Source organism: Falco naumanni, chromosome 1, assembly GCF_017639655.2.
Source record: "Falco naumanni isolate bFalNau1 chromosome 1, bFalNau1.pat, whole genome shotgun sequence".
Classification (NCBI taxonomy): domain Eukaryota; kingdom Metazoa; phylum Chordata; class Aves; order Falconiformes; family Falconidae; genus Falco; species Falco naumanni.
In genome coordinates this window covers 88685501-88707958 of record NC_054054.1, presented here as the reverse complement: position 1 = coordinate 88707958, position 22458 = coordinate 88685501, and the positions used below count along the sequence as shown (strand labels likewise).

Here is a 22458-nt window from a genome sequence, read left to right as displayed (position 1 = left end):
TTTTTTATTTCCTTTTTATATACTTTGTGTTCTTAATTCTGCTGCTAACTTGTGGCTTTTGTAATTATTTTTTAATAGTATTTAGCATGGTATTGCAAGTCAAAGTACTATCTTTTAATCTGTATTTTGGCCACGGCCAAACAGAAAACAATCCAAACCTGTTCAAATGACAGGAAAACATAACCTTCATAACCTATAGTAGCCTATGTACATGTGTTTAAAACTGACTTTCATTGACAGATACAAACACTTAAACTAGTAGGAATGGATGAAGGTATAGCTACTAAGCAAGCTTCCCTAGAGATGGATGAAATATTTTTGCATAGACGTGAATTTTCAAATGGTATTATTCCTCCCTGGGTCTACTGTTTCACTAGTATTGCTGTACATGACTAAACAGCTGTTGTTTTCCACCCAGGAGATGGGTGTATTTCAGGGACTGGTAAAGTGATACCTGTACGTGTATTCAGGGCCTACTTTAAGATCCTTTCGTGTTAGTGATGTTATGAGACTTTCCTGGACGATTTTACTTAAAACATAAGAATGGCACTGGATGCATCTGCCATTTTAGATTACTTGAACTCTGCTAACTGTCTACAAAGACACAGCCCATATGTTCCAAACCAAACACCTCAGCTGGCACGAGTGGCCAACATAGGAAGAAGCAAAAAAGAGGGGAAAACACTGACCACGTTGTGACTGAGCTTTCAGAAAAAGCAGAGTGTGAAAAAAAGATGGCAAAGCTGGAATAAGACTGCACAACAATCTAGTTAGGCACTTCAAGACATTCATCTTTAACCTATTTCTCCATTTAAAATATTGTTTGCTTTCCAGTGCTGCTTAGTTTCACACTGCCAGCCCCAAACCAAACCCCAAAAAACCAAAGGCACAAATTAAAAGTCTCGAGACTGAGCTAAAATCACACTATTTCTAGCACATCTGGGCAATAAGCACAGTCATCTTGTCACGGCCTCACCTACTGCAGCTGGACATGCCGATGGTCACCACCAACCCCCCACCCCCGCGGCATTGGCTGGAGCAGGCCAAGGCCTGCGCTGCCCGCCGGGGTCACCGTGCACCGGCCGCCCTCTGCAATTCCGGCAGCTCATGCCGCAGCGTGCCAAGCGCTCGCCCAGCCCCTGCCCACCGGCCCTGCTGAGTCCTTTCCGGGGCTTCCTTCCTCTTCAGGCCTGCCACACCATCCTCCCGCCCCACCAGCCAGGGCTCTGACCCGTTATCTGGGAACAAGGCCCTGAAGAGACAGGAAACCGTCTCCTAGAGCACGTAGGAAGTTCTCCCAAGATCAGAGGAGGTTATCAGAGCGGTCTGTTCCTTAAAAACAAGTAATAACTAAGAAAAACAACAAAACCTCAAGGAAGGTGGCCTGTCCCCAGGCGGCCTGCTGTCAGGGCATGGCGGGGAGGCCTGGGGCCGCCACAGGCCCCCGAGGGGTGGGAAGCTGCGGCCGGCCGCCATGGCAAAGCGGGAGAGATGAGGAGAAGATGGAGGACGTTCGCTGGCGGGTGCCCCTCAGGCGTCTTCAACCCGAGGGCTGGGCCGCGTTCTCTGGGAGCGACTCTGACCAAGCGCGCCTGCAGGCGACCAGGGACAGTGCAGGGGTCTCGCACGCGCCTAAGGTGGTGGGCGAGGGTTAGAACAGCAGCGGCACTGGGGAAGGAAGGCGCTGCGTCCCCCGGGCACCGAGCCGGGACACGGCGCCGCCGCCCCAACGGCCCCTTCAGCGCGTCCGGCCACCCCCTGCGGCGGCGCGGCCCCGTCTCCCCGCCGCCGCCCCTCCCCCCGCCAGCGGCGCGCGCGGTAGCACGCCTGCGCGGGGCGGTGTCTCCGGAGAGCTCCCCCCGCCCGGCGCCGCCGCCATTTTGGTGCTCGGCTCTGAGAGGGGAGGGAACCGATAGCAGAAAGCGGGAGCCTGGCGCTTCTGCCTCCCCCGTCCCCCTCCCTCTCCCCGGTCTGGCTGCGGCGCCGAGGTACCGTAGCAGGCCACCCTCGCCACCTTCCCGGGCCGCCTGTCCGTGTCAGCCGCCGCTGCTCTTCGCCACCCGCCCAGCCGGGCCCGCCGCAGGCCTGAGAGGCGGGAAGGATGCCCTGCACACCCCGCCGCTGAGGGAGACTCGGGGGCCCTGACCGCCGCGTCTGGCCAGCCCCACCCCAGCCGCTCCTCGGCCCTTCGCCTCCGGAGGCACGGAGCCTCCCTCTCCCTTCTCCCCCTTTCCCTGGGCTTCCTATTTTCTAGGCTGGGCACTAGCCGCTTCCTCCTAGCCCGCTCCGCCTCCCCAGCCTCCCTGCCCAGGCCTTCCCTTCTCCGAGTCTCTTCCTCCGCCTGGGCCTTCGGGCTCTTCACCTTCCTTCCCCACCTCCCTTCCCCTTCCCCGCTCGGAGCCATGTCCTCCGCCGCCCGCTTCGATTCGTCGGACCGCTCCAGCTGGTACGTGGGCCCGGTGTCTCGGGCGGAGGCGCAGACGCGGTTGCAGGGGCAGCGGCACGGCATGTTCCTGGTGCGGGACTCGTCCACCTGCCCGGGGGACTACGTGCTGTCGGTGTCCGAGAACTCCCGGGTTTCCCACTACATCATTAACTCCTTGCCCAACCGCCGCTTTAAGATCGGCGACCAGGAGTTTGAGCACCTGCCGGCCCTGCTGGAGTTCTACAAGATCCACTACCTGGACACCACCACCCTCATCGAGCCTGCGCCCAGGTGAGTGCCACCCTCCCTCCGCCCCACCCACTGCCATCTGTGCTCCCGGTGGCGCCAGGAGGGGGGGAACCTTACGCCAGCCTTGTAGCTCCAGGATCTTAGCATTGGTTGTAGGGCCATGCCCAGGCCCTGAGGAAACATTTGTTCTGGCCCTCGTTTGAAGCTCGAACAGCGGTCCTTAGCGCTCTGAATCTCCGTGACCATTACAGGTTGCTCTTTCAGTCAAATCATCTGTATAACGTAACGTACAAGGCCTGCTTTTACGGTGCATGTAGGCATGTGCAAAGGTACCGTGTACATTTCTACCACTGGCTGTAATTGCCTTTTGAGAGGGTGTGGTCACGCTTTGTGTCAACCTTTTCTTCTGGTATTGTCCCTGCTGTTCCTAGGATGATTGAAAAGCTGGTTCACAAGTCGTCTTCTCTGTGACTGAAGCACAGCCTCTGAGCTCAAGTTGCTGTCTGCCCAGGCATCCACACTGATCACAATAGAACAGGCCTTTATGTGATTAGAATGCTTCACCCTGTTGAGTCGGCTTTAATATATTCTAGGACAGCATTTCCTAAATTTCTAGGGTGGCATTTCCACTCCCCCCAAAATGTAAAACATTTATTTCTCAAAGTTTGGTTACGGCACTGTTCATCTATATTTTTATACTTCACGCACTACACTAAGAAATTCTATTCTAGGAGGATGGGAAAATGTGACTTGGCTATGAGGTCATTCTTTGTCATGTTCCCAACATGAGGCATACCTGTGACTTGCATCAGTAAACTGCTTATCAAGAACATTAGAACATACTATTTTCAATTACTAAGGCCTTCCCTAGTATCTAACTTCAAAGCTTTTGGGCTTCTTGGATAGAATGAAGTGGGGGAAAAAAGCTAGGAAAGCAGTGACACGTTAAAAAAAGAAATTCAGATTGCTTTTCTTCTAAATTCTTCAGTGTAAAATCTTACTGTGTTTTGCCCATTAGCAAGTTCTTGGGGCACGGGGGAGTAACTTTGAGGTTTATAGTTACAATTTAACCTTGGCATAGGCCAGTTCTTAATGACAATTAATTGTCAAAGGTTGACAGTAGCTTGTCAAAAAAAGTCTTTCTGTAAAGCTGTCACGTGATGGGAGGGATGTGACAGAAAGCACTAGCTTCAAGAACTCTTGAAGTTGCTGAGAAGGCTGAGAAGTCTTCTGGGTAGTGATTGTGCTGTGGCTAGAGAGATGGGTAGGGGAGAAAAAAAATAAATTTCACCATTGCAGGAACACTTAAATGGAGCTGCTTAGTGTTATGTGCATGCTTAAACTTGTGGGAAAGTTGGGAGGAAAAAGTCTGCATGCTTATCTCAGTTCTCCTTAACCTGGATACTGTTGTGCCTTTCTGGGTGTAAAAACTTTTTCTTAATCATACATGGCAACGATTGACTTGGCTTTTTCAAAACACTTGAAAACTTAGCTAATTCCAGTTGCTTGCTTGGTTTGGTATATGTTAGGAGTCTTGTGTGAAACGTTTTATGAACATTTTAGTACCACCTTATTTTCAAGGTTATGATTGCATATTGTTCTCTCAGCCTACAGAAACAGATGTGACCTAGCCTGCTGTGAACTGACAAGCTTTTTTATAAAGCAACAAATGAGTTTTCCTTAGCATGATTTTTGTTCTAAACTCTTTTAGAAAAATCAATAACACGATTGGTGGTTTAAAATTATGTTTGAAGGACACTTCCTGCTGCAAGAGGGAGGATGAGAGGTAGCATTTCCGGATTATTTTTTAATTTATTTTTAGTTAACGAACTAGGTTTAGAACAGGGGTGGACAGGTATGTGCTTCAAAACAGTTATTGCTAATTCTTGTTTCTCTGGTATTTTCAGGGGAACATCACACTCAGGTGCTTGTGCTTTTGAAGGCTGTTGATTCTTTTAATTTCATAAAGTACAGTATGAAGAGATGCTTTTTGTGGTAGGATTAAGTAGTTGTATATAGCCATACAACACTTCGTTGAAAACTGACTGGTTTAAGCTTTCTATTTGTTCTGTGTCACTAGTGAGCTCTGACTGGCTTTGGCCACCACAGGCTGTCTTACAGAAGCATGTATCTTTCTGTTTAGGGCTTCTGGCATATCTTGCAAAAATCATAGGGATTTGACTTCCATCTTATTTTGCAAGTTGCAAAAAAGAATTGAAGTAGGCTAATGACATGCATTCTTGCTGTCGGGGCTTAGATAGTATCTGCTATGGCCTATATAAGTTAAGATTTCTGACAGCTGCTTTGAATAAAATGTGTAAAATTTGTGGTAAAAATTGCAGTGAAAGTTGTTCATCAAATTAGACTATCTTATATATTATCACAGACAATGAAATCACTGTATTGGACAGATGATGGGCATAGTAATAAACAATTATGTGAATAAATGAAAGGTAATATTATGGTTAATTAGGCAAAGGTGTATTTCTAGATGGTTAGCTTTTTCATTTCTTACTCCATTCTTACCAGTGGGTGCAAGTTTTTCATAATTGTCTTCTATGAAGATGTCGCTTTCAGGTTATTAGGTATTTAAATATGCAGTAAAGATAAGTACTTTGAAACTAGTATTTTTCTGTTTATAACAACCCTTTGAGAGTTGAAGTTGTAAAAATATGATTAGGGAGCTTAATTCCATATTACTTTCCAGAAAAGAAGGGAAAAGTGTTGCCTCCTAAAAACACAGGATTTGTCTCCCTCTTTTCTTAAAGAAAGGTGTTTTCAGTATAAATGTGAATGGCTGTCCCCAAAATTCTGCATGTGAGTAGTAGGATTTGGTTAAAAAGATGCTGTGCTACCAATCAGAAAGACAACATTGGACTTCTAGCTTTGAGTTAGAAAACTGTGTTTATTATACTCTCCTCTTACTTTTATTCCCTCTCCCCACTGTGTTCCCTCTAGTCTAGTTTAGAGTTACTGAATTCTTTAAAGTAGATGCTGAAGTTAAAAATGTAGGTGTGATGAACTGAAGAGGATTATTTAACTCTGCAAGATCCCCTCTACCCCAAGTCACACAAATAATTTGTTTGGTTTTATGTATTGCCTCTCCACCCCAGGTCTCTGAAATAATTTTCATTTGGTTTTGTGTGTCATAACTCTCATAACTTAAGCTATAGAAGTAATTTTATTTTACCCCAAGATTCTCACAACAATCCAAAACAGGTGAAGGTTTTGCATTATTCCTCTCAACTTTCTGCATCCATCAGATTTTTATTTGGTTTCTGGGGAAGCTAATTTGGGTATTTAAGAAGTTACTTGAGAGCATGAGTTACTCATTAAATGCCTCACAGTGCTACCAAGCCAATACTTCTGTTACAAAGCTGAGTAAGTAATTCTCCTCTAATTGGCATTGCTACTGTAAAACTGGTAAGCTTTGTTACTGGAAATGCAAAACAATAGCTATCACTTACACTGTATCTTTTTTAAACTTAGGTATCCAAGTCCACCAATGGGATCTGGATCTGCCCCTACTATGTCCACTGCAGAAGAAAATGTGGAGTATGTTCGGACTCTCTATGACTTTCCTGGCAATGATGCTGAGGATCTTCCATTTAAAAAGGGCGAGATACTTGTAATTGTAGAGAAGCCAGAAGAACAGTGGTGGAGTGCCAGAAACAAGGATGGTCGGATTGGGATGATTCCTGTTCCTTATGTAGAAAAGCTAGTCAGATCTTCTCATGGGAAGCATGGAAACAGGAATTCCAACAGTTATGGTATTCCAGAACCTGCCCATGCTTATGCTCAGCCTCAAACCGCAAGTCCCCTTCCCTCAGTATCCAGCACACCTGGAGCAGTGATCAATCCTCTGCCATCAACACAGAATGGACCAGTCTATGCCAAAGCTATCCAAAAGAGAGTACCCTGTGCTTATGACAAGACGGCACTGGCATTAGAGGTAAGTTTTTCCTCTCAAGTCTCGGGGTTTTCAATTGTTTTGTAAAACAAGAAACTAAGAATTGTTAGTGGCAGAGTTCATGTGGGTGATTTCATATGGAGTCTGCTTATCTCTGTCAAGGGACTAAGAAGTTAGGTTACATTCTGAAGGAAGATCTACAAAAAATTGCTTATTTATACCACTTCCTCTGAGAAAAGTGACCAAGTTACTTCAGGAGCTGTGTTTACCCTCTCTTCTTGCCTATTCAACAGTGCAAATATGTTAACAAGGGTAGTGGAGTATATGCATCCTGCTGCGGAATTGCTAGTTTGAGGATGACTTTGCTTCCCCTCCTAACCTTGGGGAAGGAGGCAGATGTTTCATTAATCACTGCAGTATTCCAGGTTGAGAACTGGCAGTAGCATCCTTAAGAGAAAGGTAAGGATTGCCAATAAACATAGCATTTGCAATGCATTTGAGTAATCTGATGCTGAGTGATGAAATCTGGACAGAAATATATCAGAAGTACTCTAGTCTCTTTTACTTTTGTTTACAAAAGTGTAATTTGAGAAACTTCTAAGACCTAAACTGAGGGCAAGGGAGTTAGATGAAAGGCTGTAGCATAGCCTCTGAACTTGTGTTGAGTTGAACATTTAATAAGTTCCTGTACTTGCCGAAGCATTTTTCTATTTTATTTTTATTAGGGATGTCTTTAGGACTTTAGAGCCGTGTTCTTTAAATGGTAAAGAATTCATGTTACAATTCTAGTTTAACTGGCATAAATGATGGATTGGAAGAAGTTTTTAAAGCTAGATCCAGAACGCTGAGACTGATATTTTTCCATTTAGGCTATACTGAAGGCCAGTAAACCCATAGTTCAGAAATGTCTCATCCAGAAAAAGCACTAGTTTCAAAGATGAAACTTGAGTGTGCTACAATACTTCAAGGAGCAAATGCAAGGAAACAAGCAAAGGAAGCAACAGTATTTTAGCAAGTAAAATAATAGTGTTTTTAAAAATACTTTCAAACTTTTCCTGTTGCTTTTGCTCAATTATTTTGCAGGTTGAAGCTGCTACCTATAGCTGATACTTTTGACTGAAATTTGAAAGGTTGTATTTGTGACTTCCAGTTATTCGTAACAGTTGCCTTAAGTGTTTTTCCTCCTGTATTTGTAAAACCTCTGCAAGTGGTTACTCATATGGGGTTAAAAGTTAAATGAGTATCACTGGATTTTCCTTGAGTCTTATGAAATCTAGCAGTTTGTTATTTTTGAACAGTGTGTGAAAATTATCATAGACCAAAGTGTAATTTCACTGCCAACTGCACTATACAGAAGATTCCTGCCAAAACTATTCATGCTTCTGAAAACAAACCAATGCAAGCGATTGATTTGGTTATGTTACCAATGTGTCATGGAATTGCTTCAGGGAGCTTGCTTTGCTGCAGGGTAGCAGAACCACTTGGAAGGATGACCCTCACAAATATGTTTTCTGACTTGCTTTTTAGTGACCTAGTTAATCCTGTCATTTTAGCTGCTCTACTACACCAATGGGATTAATTATCTGGCCAACATGTAGGTTTGAATTGTTTTGAGCCTTCCCATTGCTTAAATTTTGTTTGAGAGATTCTTCTCTTCCGCTGAATGCCTTGTGTCTTTGTGTCTTCCATCACTGGTGTATTTTGTCTCCCTGTGTAGTCTGGTTTTTTTGCAAGTGCACCTTAGCCACACTGTGGCTTCTATAAAGGCTTCAAAGCAGAATTCTGGGAACTGATCTACATTTTCACTAGAATGGGTGATTACATCTTCTCCATGTTTATCCATGCATGGGGAGCTTCAGCAGCCTCATTTTATAGTAATAGTTTTTGTCACATGGACTACTCCTAAAGAAAAAAAATCAACATCTTTTTCATGATGTTCCTTCAGATTGCCTAACATCTACTGGCCCCAATTGATGTATTTAATCCCAACCTTGCCAGGGCTCTACATGCCACTAAATTTGGATCATTTGCAGCTTCTAGTTTGTAAGACCACTGAAAGAAAGTAGCTAGTGGTAGAGAAAGAACACATGGGAATGTTTTGGGGAGCAGTTAACAGTGTTCTTTCAGAATAATAGTATTTGATAGTACTCCACTTTAGTATAGGTGTACTCTGATAAATCGCAGTTCAGCTTGTACAGGTACAACACCTTGTTGGTATAATTATACAGTGCCTGATTGTGTAATCTCATTTAAACTGATAACATGAGAGCAAAATATGTTTGCTGGCTCTGGCTTTGTGTGGTCAGTACACAGACAGTACTTAAAAGGAAGAGAATACCATATGGAGTAAAGCTATTGCATAGTAATCTGCTCGACTTCCTTTTAAGTCATCCCTAAGGAGGGATGTCATTCTCCTGGGTTCAGTTTGAAAATGGGACAAGCACTCTGCCTGCAAGTCCAGTTTTTCTGTTGCACACTATTGTTTACATAAGCCGTCAAAAGTAGGTAAAATATATTTTTTTAATTTCTCACATGAAAAAACGTAGATTGTAAAATGAGTGAATATTCTACTGAAAATCTGAAACAAGATCTGTTTGGTTGGGTAATGATGGAGTGTTTAACTTTTAACAATTTTTAAATACTACTTTAATAGTTTAAGGGCAACTACAGTGTTGTTCCTGTAAGGATACTAGTTAATACATTGTATCTTACAATGTGGACCTTGCTGGGCTAAAATTATTTACCATTCGTATTGGTATTGTTGAAGGGATTAACATCTAAATGTTGACTTGGTCCTACTGCGTTGTATGCCCTACTTATATTTTCTAAAATAAAAAAAGGAAATAATGATCTGTTTATTTAAAACTTATTTTAGCCTATATAGCTACTGTCTCAAAGCATACAGTTGGTATATGCATAACTTTGGGCATCTCCCCGCACCAGCGAACAATCAGTAAAGCCTGCAATAAATTATATGTATTTCTAAAATTTACATTTACTGTTGTTGATTTAGTTACCATGGCAGTTCAGATTTAATGTTTTTAATGAAATGATTGAAGTCTGTAGTTTTTCACTACAACTAACTTGACTTGCTAACGTGTGTAGTATTTTAATGGATGCTGCATTAAAAAACAAACTACTGAACCATAAAACACCCCACCCCACAACCATGAAACCAACCAATGACCCAGACCTGTTTCTTTGCTTGTGTGCTTTTAGCAAGAAGCAGTTTTCTTCAGTCCTGGTGCTCTAGAGGAAGGAATATGAAGGACAGGGATACAGTGACCTGTATTTATTGGGACTAGAACTCTACATTACAGGATTATGTTCTTCAATCCTGCTTTTCTTTGGGAAAACTAGGAGGGCAATCCTGTGTTCAAAGGTTATACAGGATAGCACTTTAATAAGGTAATGAATTCTGTAAGAGCAGAGATTCTTTGCAGTGTTACTGTCATACAGAGCAGCCAAGTCTATCTGAAAAGTTTCTCAGCATTTAATAACCTGTAGTTCTATAGCCAGCCTGTTAAAACAAGGCTTCATTAGCATATTAGTGTTAAAGTGGATGCTTTAACCAGCACACGATGTGGATGCAGTGCCCAGTAGACTAAGACCTAGTATGTTTTACCTTAAAGGAGCTTATCTGTTGGTGGTTGGCTACTTCTTTTTTGGATCCAAAGTAGTTGATTAATCTCTCGACTTGTACGCAACAAAGTTCTTTATGTCCAGCACAGTCAGTAGACAGACTAGTGGTGGATAATTCCCTTGAACTAGTGAACTGTTTGAAGGTTAATTCAGGATGTGAACAGCAAATTCCAGATTCACTTACGAAATGGTGTAAGGAACCAAAAAACGGGAGACTGGCAGCAGCCACTAGATTTATGTCTGCCATGTGTTTGAAAAATGGTTCTAAAATATATTGCAAATGCTGCAAGAAGTGTCACAGACCACTCTGAAGGCAGTAGTAGTCCTAGAGTTCATCTCCAGACTTAACATGACAGTGTTATGGGATCTTTTGAACAAAAGCTTCACTATATTTTTATAGCAGAATTTTTATGCTAATGATGGCTTTTTCTAGACCTGTGCCAGCATTACAGCATTAAGTAGTTTATCAGTTCATGATTGTCAAACTTATGTTTGCTACTACAGAGTTAACCTGTTAACTAAAATGTTTTGGTGAAATAAATACCCATTCACCGTAATTATATAACTGACTCACAGTATTTCTCTTGAGCTTGTTACAATTAGGTTACAGTTAACTTTTTTCCTCTTCAAAGGAAAGTTGAGACAAGTAGGCCAAAATGTGCTAGTAGTAGAGCTTGCTTAATTAGGAAATCAGGCTACTTCTTTCACTAGACAATAAGCATGGTGCTTTCCTAAGCCAAGGAAACTTAGTATTGCTGTGTTAAACGTTAAAATGCATCTAACCTACAAGGTCTAGATTTCATGCAAAATACTGAGCCTACATTTGTGTAGTGCAAAGCGTTGATGGGGGAGCTTTAGTTCTGATAACTGTTGAATTGAAAGTGACGTTGGCAGCAGGATTTCTGTGTCTGTGCTGACATGCACCAGCTTTTCAGTGTGCTGCCTTTGAAATTACAACTGACAATTACTTTGGAGATTGTGTGAAATCTTCATTTTTGTAATTAATTTTTTAATCATTTTCCAGTCAGTTATCAGTGGTTCCCATTGTGATAGTGCTGAGTGCCTCACAATTTAATTTACATTCACCTTCAGAACTGTTTGTGGAGTTTGGTTTTGGATGAATCCAAAAGCAACATAAGATAATCTAGACAAGATCCTGTGCTACAGTGACATTCAGTGTGGCTCAAGACAATGGTCTTTAGGAGTTTTGAGCTCTCCCAGTTCTATACAGTCATGACAGCTAGCTTAATCAGATGGAGACACAGGCTAACATCATTTAATGAAAAGCAGCACTTTACCTGTGGTGCTGCAGCCTCAGCTCTGGCAATTGTCCTAGCTATGCTTAAAATGCCAACTTCAGTTGTTTTACTCTATTCCTAGATGAGGCTTCAACATTTCTGTGCTGACCTTTGACCTGTTTTCATGTGTCAGGAATGGTCTTTCCTCTTAATTACTTGATTCTCTGGTTTGGGCATCAATTATTATTCTTCTGGCACATGACATCAGAACTGATGGATAATTAAGCTGTGCTTTCAGCCTGTTGGTTTCTTGACTTCCAATACATAAAGCACCAGCTACTTTAGCATCACTTGGAGCTGTTTGCAGTGTGACTGAACCCTTTGCCTCTTTTGTGTAGCTCAGCTTTATACCTTTTGGTGACAATGGCATATCAAGTAATTTTAGTGTTGAGCCTTGTTCTTCTCCAGAACAGGCAGCTGGTCTGAACAATTGTTTCGGTTTTGGTATTAATGCTAGTGTCGCTGAAGAAGGTGACTTGTGACACCAATCAGGATAATGACTGAGATTCAACACCCTGTAAATTCCAGAGAGCAATGTGTTTTCTATGGCTGTTGACCCAGTGGGATAAAATTATGATTTAGAGTTTTAATGCATTTTAATCTCCTTAAACTTACATTACAGAAGTCTGTATCAACCACAGAACTATATACAATTGCTGGAATATTTGTAAAACACATTGAATTGGTTGACTGTGTGACTAAAATGGCATGCAGGAAACCTTTTGCAGTGTATGAATCAGCTTCAAATGGAAGACAGGTATGGAAGAATCTAGAGTGAATGAAGTAAGCTTTCTGACTGGCGTATTCCACAGCTTGTGTTTCCCCAGGGCTTTGAATTCATGCTGTAACAGGGACATAATGAAAGGATGCTATCTAAAATACGTTTTGATTTTTATCATTTGGGTGGAACCAAATGGCTGCATTTCAGAAGTATTACTCATTTCAGCAGTTGATACTTCCACCCAGAGATGCTGGCATGCTTTACAAGTGAATTAACTTATCTGAGAGATGCTGAATCTAAGGAAGCATTATCCTAATTTATAGATAAGGGCCATGAGCTGTCCAGAGTCATACAGGAAGTTTGTGGCAGAGATGAGAATAGAACCAGGTCTCCTGACTGTCCTGTGCCTAATCATAAGACAATCCTTCTGACTGGCTTAAAACATTCTCTGAAAAAAAATAGTGTGTTAAATAATTTTAGTGGGAGATCACACCTCAGCTGACCATATTCTAGATGCTTTAAAAAGCATTTACCAAATACTGCTTTTGGTACTTTAGGGAAAAATTACAGAGGGACTACTTATCAGATTCTTCTAGACGTCAAAATGGAAGTCTTTAACATTAAGATCCACAAATTACTCTATCATGACATCAAGGTTCCTTCTCCAAAATCTTGTTTCAACATGCTGTTTCATTTACCCTTCTCAGGGGAACTACATTTTTTTTTAGTAGAGCACAAGAGGATATCCAGAAGCTTTCACTAAAAAACCCCAAAACTACTACTCAAAAATACAAAGTTATTGCAAATCAACGTATTATTCCAGTGATTCTTGGCATATGGGAGTATTTTTTTTTAGTAGCTTTTGTCAGCTAGCACTCATTAAGGGCAGGTAAAGATTTGTAGCAGCTTTGCCCACCCAGCCACCCAAAGAACACTTTATTGCATTGTTGATCTACATCCCAGTTTGTTGCAATGTAGACTTACATTGTAAGTTTTTTACTCAGCTGAAGCAAGACTTCCAAACCTATTCATGTTGTAGAAATCCTTCAGAATTAAGTTGAAGGATTTCTTTTTTCTAGAGCTTCAAAATGAATAATGGATTGATATCTACAGTGCATGAGCAGAATTAAATTGTCAGAAAATGCAGGTCCATGTTTTTAATCCAATATACTACAGATTTTTCTTTTTCTTCTATGAATAAGATTGAAGTGTTTGAGCATGGATTGGTTTTATGGTGTGATACAAATGCAGTTCTGTAGTAGGTGTTAACTATTGCAGTGTTGAGTGCATCTTCTCAAATTTGGGTCTAAAATTTGGAACTTGGATCAGTCTTCAAGGGTTATATAAATCTAGCAACGTAACAGCAAGTTATTTATAGATGTTATCAGCCTTTTCCCAAAGAGAGATTTGTTAGGTTCCTGTTTAGGTCATCTTGTTACTATTTAAAGCTTTCTCTAGCCTTTCTATTCAGAGAAGCGTCTGACAAATTGTATATTTGCTAAAAAGCACAATTCAAGCATGTTGCAGTACTCTGTGAGGAGGTGAACACCAGTCAAATTAATGCTATATGTATGTGCTAACTATCGTGGGCAGTGTATAAAGACTTAATAGTATATGCTGACTTCATGTTTGAGTTTAGGAACGGCATAAGTATAAGATGTCCATTTAAGAAAGACCATTTAGTACAGTCTCAGGTATATCCCAAGATCTTACGGGAGTTCTGAGGAGTTTTTCCCCTCTTTTAAAAGCACCAGATTACAATTGTTCCAAGTGTAACAGTCTCAGATTTGGTGGGGTAGATGTGACGCGGACAGCCCAAGTAGAGGAAGGGTGGAGCAACACATTTTGCTCAAATGTCTAATTTCATTCTAATTTGCAACATAAAGCTTAAATCTCTAAAAAATTATTTCAAAGTTTGAGAAAGTTTTATTTTAAGAGATAGAACACTGAGTGACTGAGGAGTTTATTATAGCATCTTAAATTTCACTTAAGGATTTGCTTCTGAATGATCTTAAAAAAAATACCTATTGGAGTAATGGTAACTGGTTTAAACAGGCTTCAGATCATCTAGTGATGTGCACACTGTTTTGTAAACTTGGGGATTTTTCTTTAATAGAAAATACCCAGGTCTTACCTGAAAGGTTTTAATCTAAGGCCCTTGGCCAAGGTCTTTAAACTGTCTGCATCAGTTCTAAATTTTAATGCTATCTAGATAACATAGACAAATAGTTATACATGCTGTATCAGGACTAAAATCTTAGTTTTTCTTTAAGTAAGATCAAAGCTAGTTACCTTTGGATTTCACAGAAGTAGCTCCGTAACTGAGACTTGACTACAAAGAGCCTGGACCTAGTTTGGGGTTGTTGACCTGTTGGCCTTTGGTCATAGGCTGGTTCTACTTTTTGTGACATTAGTTCTTGGCTACTAATGTAACTTTTCTAATATTTACTATAGTTACCACACAGAGTAAATTAAGTAAACAGGAAGGGAGGTGTAAAGTTAAGAGTGGTGCTGCAACAGACCACATGTTCAGCTATTCTGAAGCATTTAAGGGAGAAATTACTATTTAGCTAGTCTCAGATGCTACTTGTCAAATTGGATATTTTGCTTTGTAACTTACCCACATTAAAAACAGGCATTGAACAGTAAGAGTGTAACATCATCATTTGGGCTGATGTTTCTTGCTTGACCATAGTTTAGCTTTTCTCACCTTGTGTTGCCAAATAGGAAGAAACATAGTTATGGTACAAAAGGCCTGACATGTCATTGTTCCCGTTTCAAATTTCTTTGGCAGGATGTAGAGGTGAAAACAACAAATAAAGCTAGAATCTGTACATCTAGTATTTTAAAAAAAAAGTTCTGGGACTGCTTTTGCCTGCTTTGGAAGTGTACTGTTATTTTTGAAACTGCAGAAGCTCCTTAGACTGTGATAATCAGAACTAGAACTTCAAGTGATGGTTTCTTTGCTGTAGGAATCTCTATTTGAAAAACTGTTTCCTTTGAAATAAGCCAGCTGATGCTAGAACAAGTATGAGTAATGTGCTCTTTTGAATGGATGTTGCATCTTATTACTGATGGTAGCTTTAGTGATGTTAATTTATATTTAAGTTTATTGCTGCCTGAATTTGTAAGCTTTCCTATAGGAAAAGGTACAGTTCATCAATATGTCTAAATTTGTAAATATCTATTTAATAAGAGTCTGAAAAAGAATGCAGACAGCATCATCATGTTTAGCAGCAAAATGCTGGTATTTTAGTTTAATTTTTCAGTTTAATCTTATGTCAAGAGGAGGGTCGGTTTTATTTCCCCTATGATAAGCTTGTATTTGTTGTTCCTCTTCATTTGACTTGTTTCTATAATTTTATTTTGTATTTCCATGTGTGATAACTTTGGGGTTTTTTTTATTATGCAGGTTGGAGATATTGTGAAGGTTACAAGGATGAATATAAATGGTCAGTGGGAAGGAGAAGTCAACGGTCGAAAAGGGCTCTTCCCATTCACGCATGTCAAAATATTTGACCCTCAAAACCCAGATGAGAATGAATGATCCCCTCTGCCCGATTTACACTGCTGCTTCATTTTCCTGGCTATCATTAGCATTGTTTGAGGTGGGATGATGACTTAATGGCACATTGCTAGCATTGCCCATTTTCCAGCTTGCTGCAGTTTGATGGTTCTTTTAATATACATGTGGAATACATACAACTGAAGTCACTGCCTGACCTTCATACCATAGTTGCGTCATCCAGAGTTTAGTTTCATTTTTCAAACTCTGTTGGGCCTTAAGCTGGAGAAGACTGAACCAGTATATAGTAGAGAAATACGGGAAGAAAACCTTTCCATTTGAGACTTCCATGGACTTTTTCTGGCTTGCTCAGTAGGAAGAGCCCTAATCTTAGATCAAACATGCAACTTGTGCATTACTGTCCAACAAAAAGCAACAACAAAAATGCAATTTTAGGACTGAAGAAGTCTTAGTTTTAAGAGAACCTGTCCTAAGATAGTACATTTAAAATTATGGTCTCTTTAAAGGACAATAATTGAAGCTTATGTATTTTAAGCAGTTGTATTAGAAGCTGCTCTTTTCTGTTAACTCTTAAGCTTGTTGTTGACCTTCCTGAAACAGTGTGTGTTAAATGCAAATAACCATTGATTGAGCTGCATTGAAGCTGAGGCATTTATTTATAAGGAAACTTAGGAGGGGTTGATACTTGTAACCTGTTTTTGACATACTTAATGCATTTCTGTTGATTTTTGCAAGCACTAACTGTAGAGAGTGAGCTTTAAAGGGAAACACTTTGGCCTGGTCTACATACAGCTCTTTGGCAGTGTAGAAGGTGTGGTTTTACTAGTATAGACATGCTCTCGTCACCAAGGTCCTACTTGGTGGACAGATTGATCAGACTGCCATGGTGCGGAGAGATATGAGCGGGACAGAAGAACTTGGTAAATACTGGTTAAATCCTCTTATTTAAACATACACATTTTATACCCATTTCTCTGCAGGCTCCCTCATCTCTCCAAAGTTTCCTAGCTATGCCAGCCCCAGCTTGTTAAAAACTCCTTTTCAAACACAGTACCTTTTTTTCTAGGGTGTCTCCACGTTGCTGTGCTTCCTTCCCTGAGCTGCTTTCATCTTCTTTTTTTCCTCCCTGTTTTTCCTTGCTTGCATCCCAAGTCCTCTGCATGCTGCCATCTTTTTTTACCCTTCCAAATGAGTTGGCTCTGGTTTATATATGCCCCAGATCCCTCCCCCTCCCAGTATCCTCTAGAAAATGGTTAATTGGAGTCAGCTGCCTGGGTTCCCCATGTAGTAAATTAATGCTCAGGCTGGAGGAGGCTACAAAGGTGTCTGTTACCAGTATAACTTCTTTCCCTTTTTCTGTACATAAGCTATACTGCTGTAATTGGACTTAAAGTAGGGAACTGTATGGCTGCAGCTAAATAAGTAAAATTCATGTCACACAGGTTAAGTCCTTAGCCTGCGTACAGGATATGAAAGCTTAGGTACAGTGGTATCCTGTAGTGCCGCCTGCCTTTAAATGTGTTTTGTAGGTGAACTGGAATGCTCTTTTAAAAAGAATGGAACACTGAATTAACAGAATAAACATCTGCAAAGACTACAACGACAAAACCTCCCTTTTCAGGCACCCTGGTTAACAGAAAATGGCTGTTGCAGGAGCTGATAGAAAAACAGCAGCCCCCATTTTTCAACTTTTGAAGGCTGTTGGTTGTAGCAAAACTTCAGACACCCGCAGAATCTCACCAGTTCTTATATATGTCAAATTATATACAAGTTGTTGTCTTCAGTTCCAGCCTGTTTTCTTGTTGATTTGTGTCACTTGATCCTAATAAAAGCACGTTGTTCTTGGTTCATGTGCAAGTGCCTTGGAAGGCACTGAAGAAATGCAAAAATGGCATTTGCAACAAGACATTCAAAATGCTGGGTGTTTTTAAAGAAGCCTCTCCGTTCATCTTTTAGCTGTTTTCTGTAGTATTGATCAAGTGGCTGACAGTCTAGAGGTTCTTGTAGAGCATTTTACTACCAAATTAACTGTGAAGTAGAGTAGCATTGACTGAAGTGTTTGGTGCTGTAAGAGTAATTCTTGACAATAGGCATTGACATTTTGTCTTGCAAAGAAAAGCTATGCAGCTCTCTTAACTAAAGGAGGTCATGCTTTTTCTGTGCCCCAACTATACTTGTAAGTTTACTACATAAATTGTACTACTGAAAGTCATCTTTTGAATACAGAAACTGCACTAAACTCAGTCTGCTGCAGAGAAATCTTATTTCAGACCTGACCTAGTTCCAGGCAGCTCTGCAGAAGGCTGATGTTAGAATTCTTCCTTTGCATGGTGAATAAATACTGTGAGATTTGAGGTCTTGAACACAGCTTTTAACTTGGATTTTTTTCAGTGAAATAAATGTCTTGACTCATCCCCTCATTGAATAAGGTGTACGCTTTGAACACAAGCATCGGTTTAGGTTTAATTATGTTCTGATACTGCGGAAAAGTGAAATATTTTACCTTCAAAACTATGCAAAATTTGTGTTTAGTGGCATCTGATGCAAAGACAAGAATTCTTAAATTTCTGGGAACCTGGTTCTAGACCATGGATGAACAGTGTTTCTCTGAGTAGCAGCGGTGTGGTTCAGGTATGTTAAATGTGGTTCAAATGTAGCATACTGACCAGCCTAAGCTGATTGTAACCTTGCTTCAAAATGTGTCTTTGCTGTTTTACTATGAGACAAGTATTTTCCTATAAAGACTGCATTTGATCCATTTGTGTTTCTCTTTGAAGGACTCGGGATTCTCAGTCGCTTGTCGCTTGCTTACATGTGTGCTGTCTGTTGCTTTACGAAGCCTCTTAAATTTGAATGATAACCTACCAGTGTAAATGTTCCTTGGGCGTGTAAGGTATAATGAACATGAAGCATGAGAGCCTACAAATGATGGCTTCGATCTGTGCACCATTAAAATTGTTCTTGCTTTTGAGCTAGGAGCTGGTTTAAGTACCTGGTGCCACAATAGTTGACTACCATGAAAGGCTTACTGTTTGACTTCCTCCTGTTATGTACATGTGTATATAGACACTGAAGCCTCTGACCAGTCTGAAAGTTTAAATGAAAACTGTTTTAATCAGTGTCCATCACTGGATAAGCGCTAATTTAATTCATGATTGTTTACAAATTGGGAAAGAATAAACAAAAGGGAATATCCTGTTTGGGTTGGGGCTCTGAAGAGCCTGAGCATTATTTTTGTAAAGGGAAAAACAGCATTCTTTGTGCCATTTCACGTGCCTGTAAAGTAATTTTTTATACTGTATTAACATCCTGGGAACGAGTGGGCTGCCTTTGTTTTGTAGTCAAGTTTTCAAGCATTTTCCTCAATACCTGCATTTGAAAGTGAGACCTGCCTAAAAGACTGCCTTTTGGGACCAGTGAAAGCATTCTTGTATAGTTGTCATTTTCTGTTTACTTGTGTTAATTGAAAGTGTGTTTTGGGACAAGGATACAATTATTGCAGTGGGAAAGGTGGCCTTGTATCGAGACAGTCTTCACTGTGTAAACTTTAAAACACAATATGTAATTTAAAGACCATGATCTTCAGGCAATAATATTAAGTGTAAGCTTTTAAAGTTTATTTTGGGGATCATAGCTTGTTTTATTTTTTGTGCTATGAGATTAACAGTATTAAATGAATTATATTCTTAGAATATATGGAGTGTCTTTTCTTAAGATTAGTGCCTTTTTAATTTCTTACTCCAGTTATTTCATAGAACTGGTCCCAACATCAAGCCACTATAAATTTTTTTTTTCCAGTGCCCTGTTTGTACAGTCTAAATAAAAACTTGCCTCAACTTACAGTATTATTTGTTGTCATTAGTCTTAAAACCTTGACAATATTAGCAGAGTATTTAAGTCCTTACTCTGTCATTACAATGCCCTGTTTTGTGGGTGAATGAGAGTGCCAAGTGAAGTTTTCCCGACTCAAAGGAAGAATTAAGCAGGAGAAAATGCTGTTGCCAGGCTGAGTGATACTCTCCTATTCCATCCTCGTGCCTCTTCTGACTATACCGCTGTGCTCTGGAGGTCCACCTGAAAAAGATGCAGCTCTGGTTATACAGATTATCACTGCCTCCTCCACCCTGACACCTGACGCTTCAGTGCTCTTCCTGTCACTGTATTTAATGCTGCTCTTTTGCCGAGGCTTTTAAAGGTCTCTCTAGAAACCACGCCCTTCTTTTACTGTGATACCCTTGACTGTGCTTGTAAGAATGACTGGTTTATGCATACTGTTTGAATTTAACTTATTATTGTTGAAGTAAATAAGGTGTAGCCTGTGCAGGTACTGGAGAGCGGAATGGCTGGCATTCTAGCCGCGGCTGAAAGGTGTCAGCGTAACATGTCATAAATATCTGCTTTTGCAAGTCAAAAACAGGAGGTTGTCTTTTGCCTTTTTACCGTCAATCCAGATCAAGAATAGCATTAACTAGAGTTTTAATTTTTTTTTAACATTTGGGATGATTCAGTTAAATCATTAACAATGTGTTGAAACTTCAGGTGATCTTATGTAGGAGAAAAACTTATGAGGAACGTCAGACACTGAACTGCTGCAAAGGAGAAGTCAAAAAAAGCTTGCGTTGTTTCCCTTGGACTCTGTAGGTATGTTCACAGCCTAGTGTTTGTCTTTGGAGTACAGATTTCCATGTGATGTTAATAAACATTCATAGCCAACCCTGCACAGTGTCTTATCATCAAATACTCACATTGGGCAAGTTACGTTTCAGAGAAAACCAGTAGTATTTCAAATATGCAAGCAAGAACAGATAAGGTGCATCCACTTTGTATGCGTTACCCTTTAGCAAAAGCTGGAAGTGCTACCCTGTTGCTGCACCTGCTCATGGCACCTTCAGTAACTCTGGCTTTACTATTTACGTAGCAAAACCAAGCGTCCCCTGCTATTCTAGCTGACTGCTTCCTACAAGCTACGTTACAGCCACAGGTGCCGCAGCACCAGCACTGTTCCTGTCTGGGGTAAGATGTGCACAATGCAGGTGGACGTAGGTGCTGTGCACCCTTCCTAACGCAAGGGCGGGCCACAGACAGCGATGGCAGGAGGCAGTGGCCTGGCCTGGGCTTTGTTCCTGTCACAGCCAGGCTTCTCTGACACTAGACCACAGCATCTACACCTGCTTTTATTAGGAACTGGGAGATGAAGTGGCTTCATAGCTGGTGGCTTGGGGAAGTTTAAAATACTTGTATTCTGTACAGAAGAACTTTATTTGTGCCTCAAAATGCATCAGGTGTCACCAGGTATAAATCTCTGTCACTTTGTGCTGATGCGAGGCCACCATAAGCTACATTTCAGTTATCAGAAGGGAGAAATTCCATAGTCCGAGCAAGCTGCAAGGGACTGTGACTTGCCTCTGCATTTCAAAACACAGGCTGCCTCCTGCCTGCCCTCGCAGGGATCCCCAAGCAGCACGCACCCTCCACCACCAGTAACGGATTCTATCCCCCTGTCCAGCCTCCCACCCTCCACGCTGACCTCCCAGCTCATTGTCCAGCTAGAGACCGCTGCTCTTAGCAGTCAGCTTCTCCCCAGGCTGGCACGGCTCCCCCTTGCTGCAGGCAGGACCTGGGTGTTGTACTGGGAGCACCCAGCACAGCAGCTCCAGCACCCGCCACAGTTACTCATGTAATGTCAAAGGTAATGAGGAACAAGCAGTAACTCAAGCTGGATTTTCTTCTGGCTTACCTGCCTACTGGCTGTCACTCATTTGAATTTGAACTAGTTTAGTTAGGTCAGTCTAACAACAGGCAGCGTAAGCCTTAATTTTTAGGTGCAAGCTAGCCGGGATAAGCTGGGTTTACCAGTTAGTCAACCTCGATTAATTAAAAGGGTTTATTTTAAACAAGTGCAATAACAAAGACGCCTTTAGATTCAGCCAGAGGTACGTGTGCCTCTTTGAGCGAACACCAGTAGGAAACAAACCTAAATACACTGAAATGAAACACTACCACAGCAAAACAACACGTTTTCTTCTAATTTTTTACATGATTTACAATAGCGTGGGTTGTGCACATAGGAAAGCTCTTCAGGTTCGTGTTCACCAGCAGGGATGACTCACCTTGGAGTCATTTCTGTCCCTTACACTGTCCCCTCTGCCTTTTTTTTTAGAGGGCAGATCAGCTGCTCCCCCGAGCAGCTGTTGAACTACCAGTCAGAGCTCAGTGCGGTAAGGTGAAGCAGTTCCAATTTCAGGTTACCTTAATACCGGGGGCTGCAAACTGTGGCAGTCACTGCAGACAGCTGGGCCCTCCTGCAGCAGGGCTGCAGTCCCAGAGGGACGGCAGGCTGCAGGGGAAGGAACCATCACAGCTGTCCCAAACCAAGCCTCCTGCTCCGAAAGCTGAGCCGTAAGAACTTGCCTGCAGCCTGAGCTGCACCAATTACTGTAACTGTAACACACGCTGCTGTGTGCCCACCTTGAGCCAGTTTATCCGTGCACCTCTCCAGCTGGACCGCCCTCCGTGGGAGAACCCAGTGCCCACCACTGTGACCTGGACCCGTCTCTGCTTGGCAGGGGCTCCTACACCAGACTGGCACAACCCCTGGGAACTAAAAGCTGCGCTACTGCTCCTGCTCTGGTGTGACGGCTGCTCACCAGGGGAACCCAGCAGCCCCTCGTGTGCCAGGCACAGCCT

General features: G+C 41.6%; 1 protein-coding gene across 1 annotated transcript; it reads left to right on the top strand.

Annotated features, from left to right (window-relative positions):
- Positions 1–1858: 1858 nt before the first annotated feature.
- On the top strand, positions 1859–19607 carry CRKL (CRK like proto-oncogene, adaptor protein). The gene is made up of 3 exons (XM_040604223.1): positions 1859–2716; positions 6164–6626; positions 15658–19607. The coding sequence occupies exons 1-3, from the start codon at positions 2403–2405 to the stop codon at positions 15790–15792; spliced, it is 912 nt and encodes a 303-aa protein (XP_040460157.1). The 5' UTR covers positions 1859–2402; the 3' UTR covers positions 15793–19607.
- Positions 19608–22458: the final 2851 nt, after the last annotated feature.

Coding starts and splice junctions, on each gene's coding strand:
- CRKL (XM_040604223.1), top strand. CDS start 2,403: ATGTCCTCCGCCGCCCGCTTCGATTCGTCGGACCGCTCCAGCTGGTAC. Junction 2,717..6,163: donor CTCATCGAGCCTGCGCCCAG/GTGAGTGCCACC, acceptor TTTTAAACTTAG/GTATCCAAGTCCACCAATGG. Junction 6,627..15,657: donor AGACGGCACTGGCATTAGAG/GTAAGTTTTTCC, acceptor TTTATTATGCAG/GTTGGAGATATTGTGAAGGT.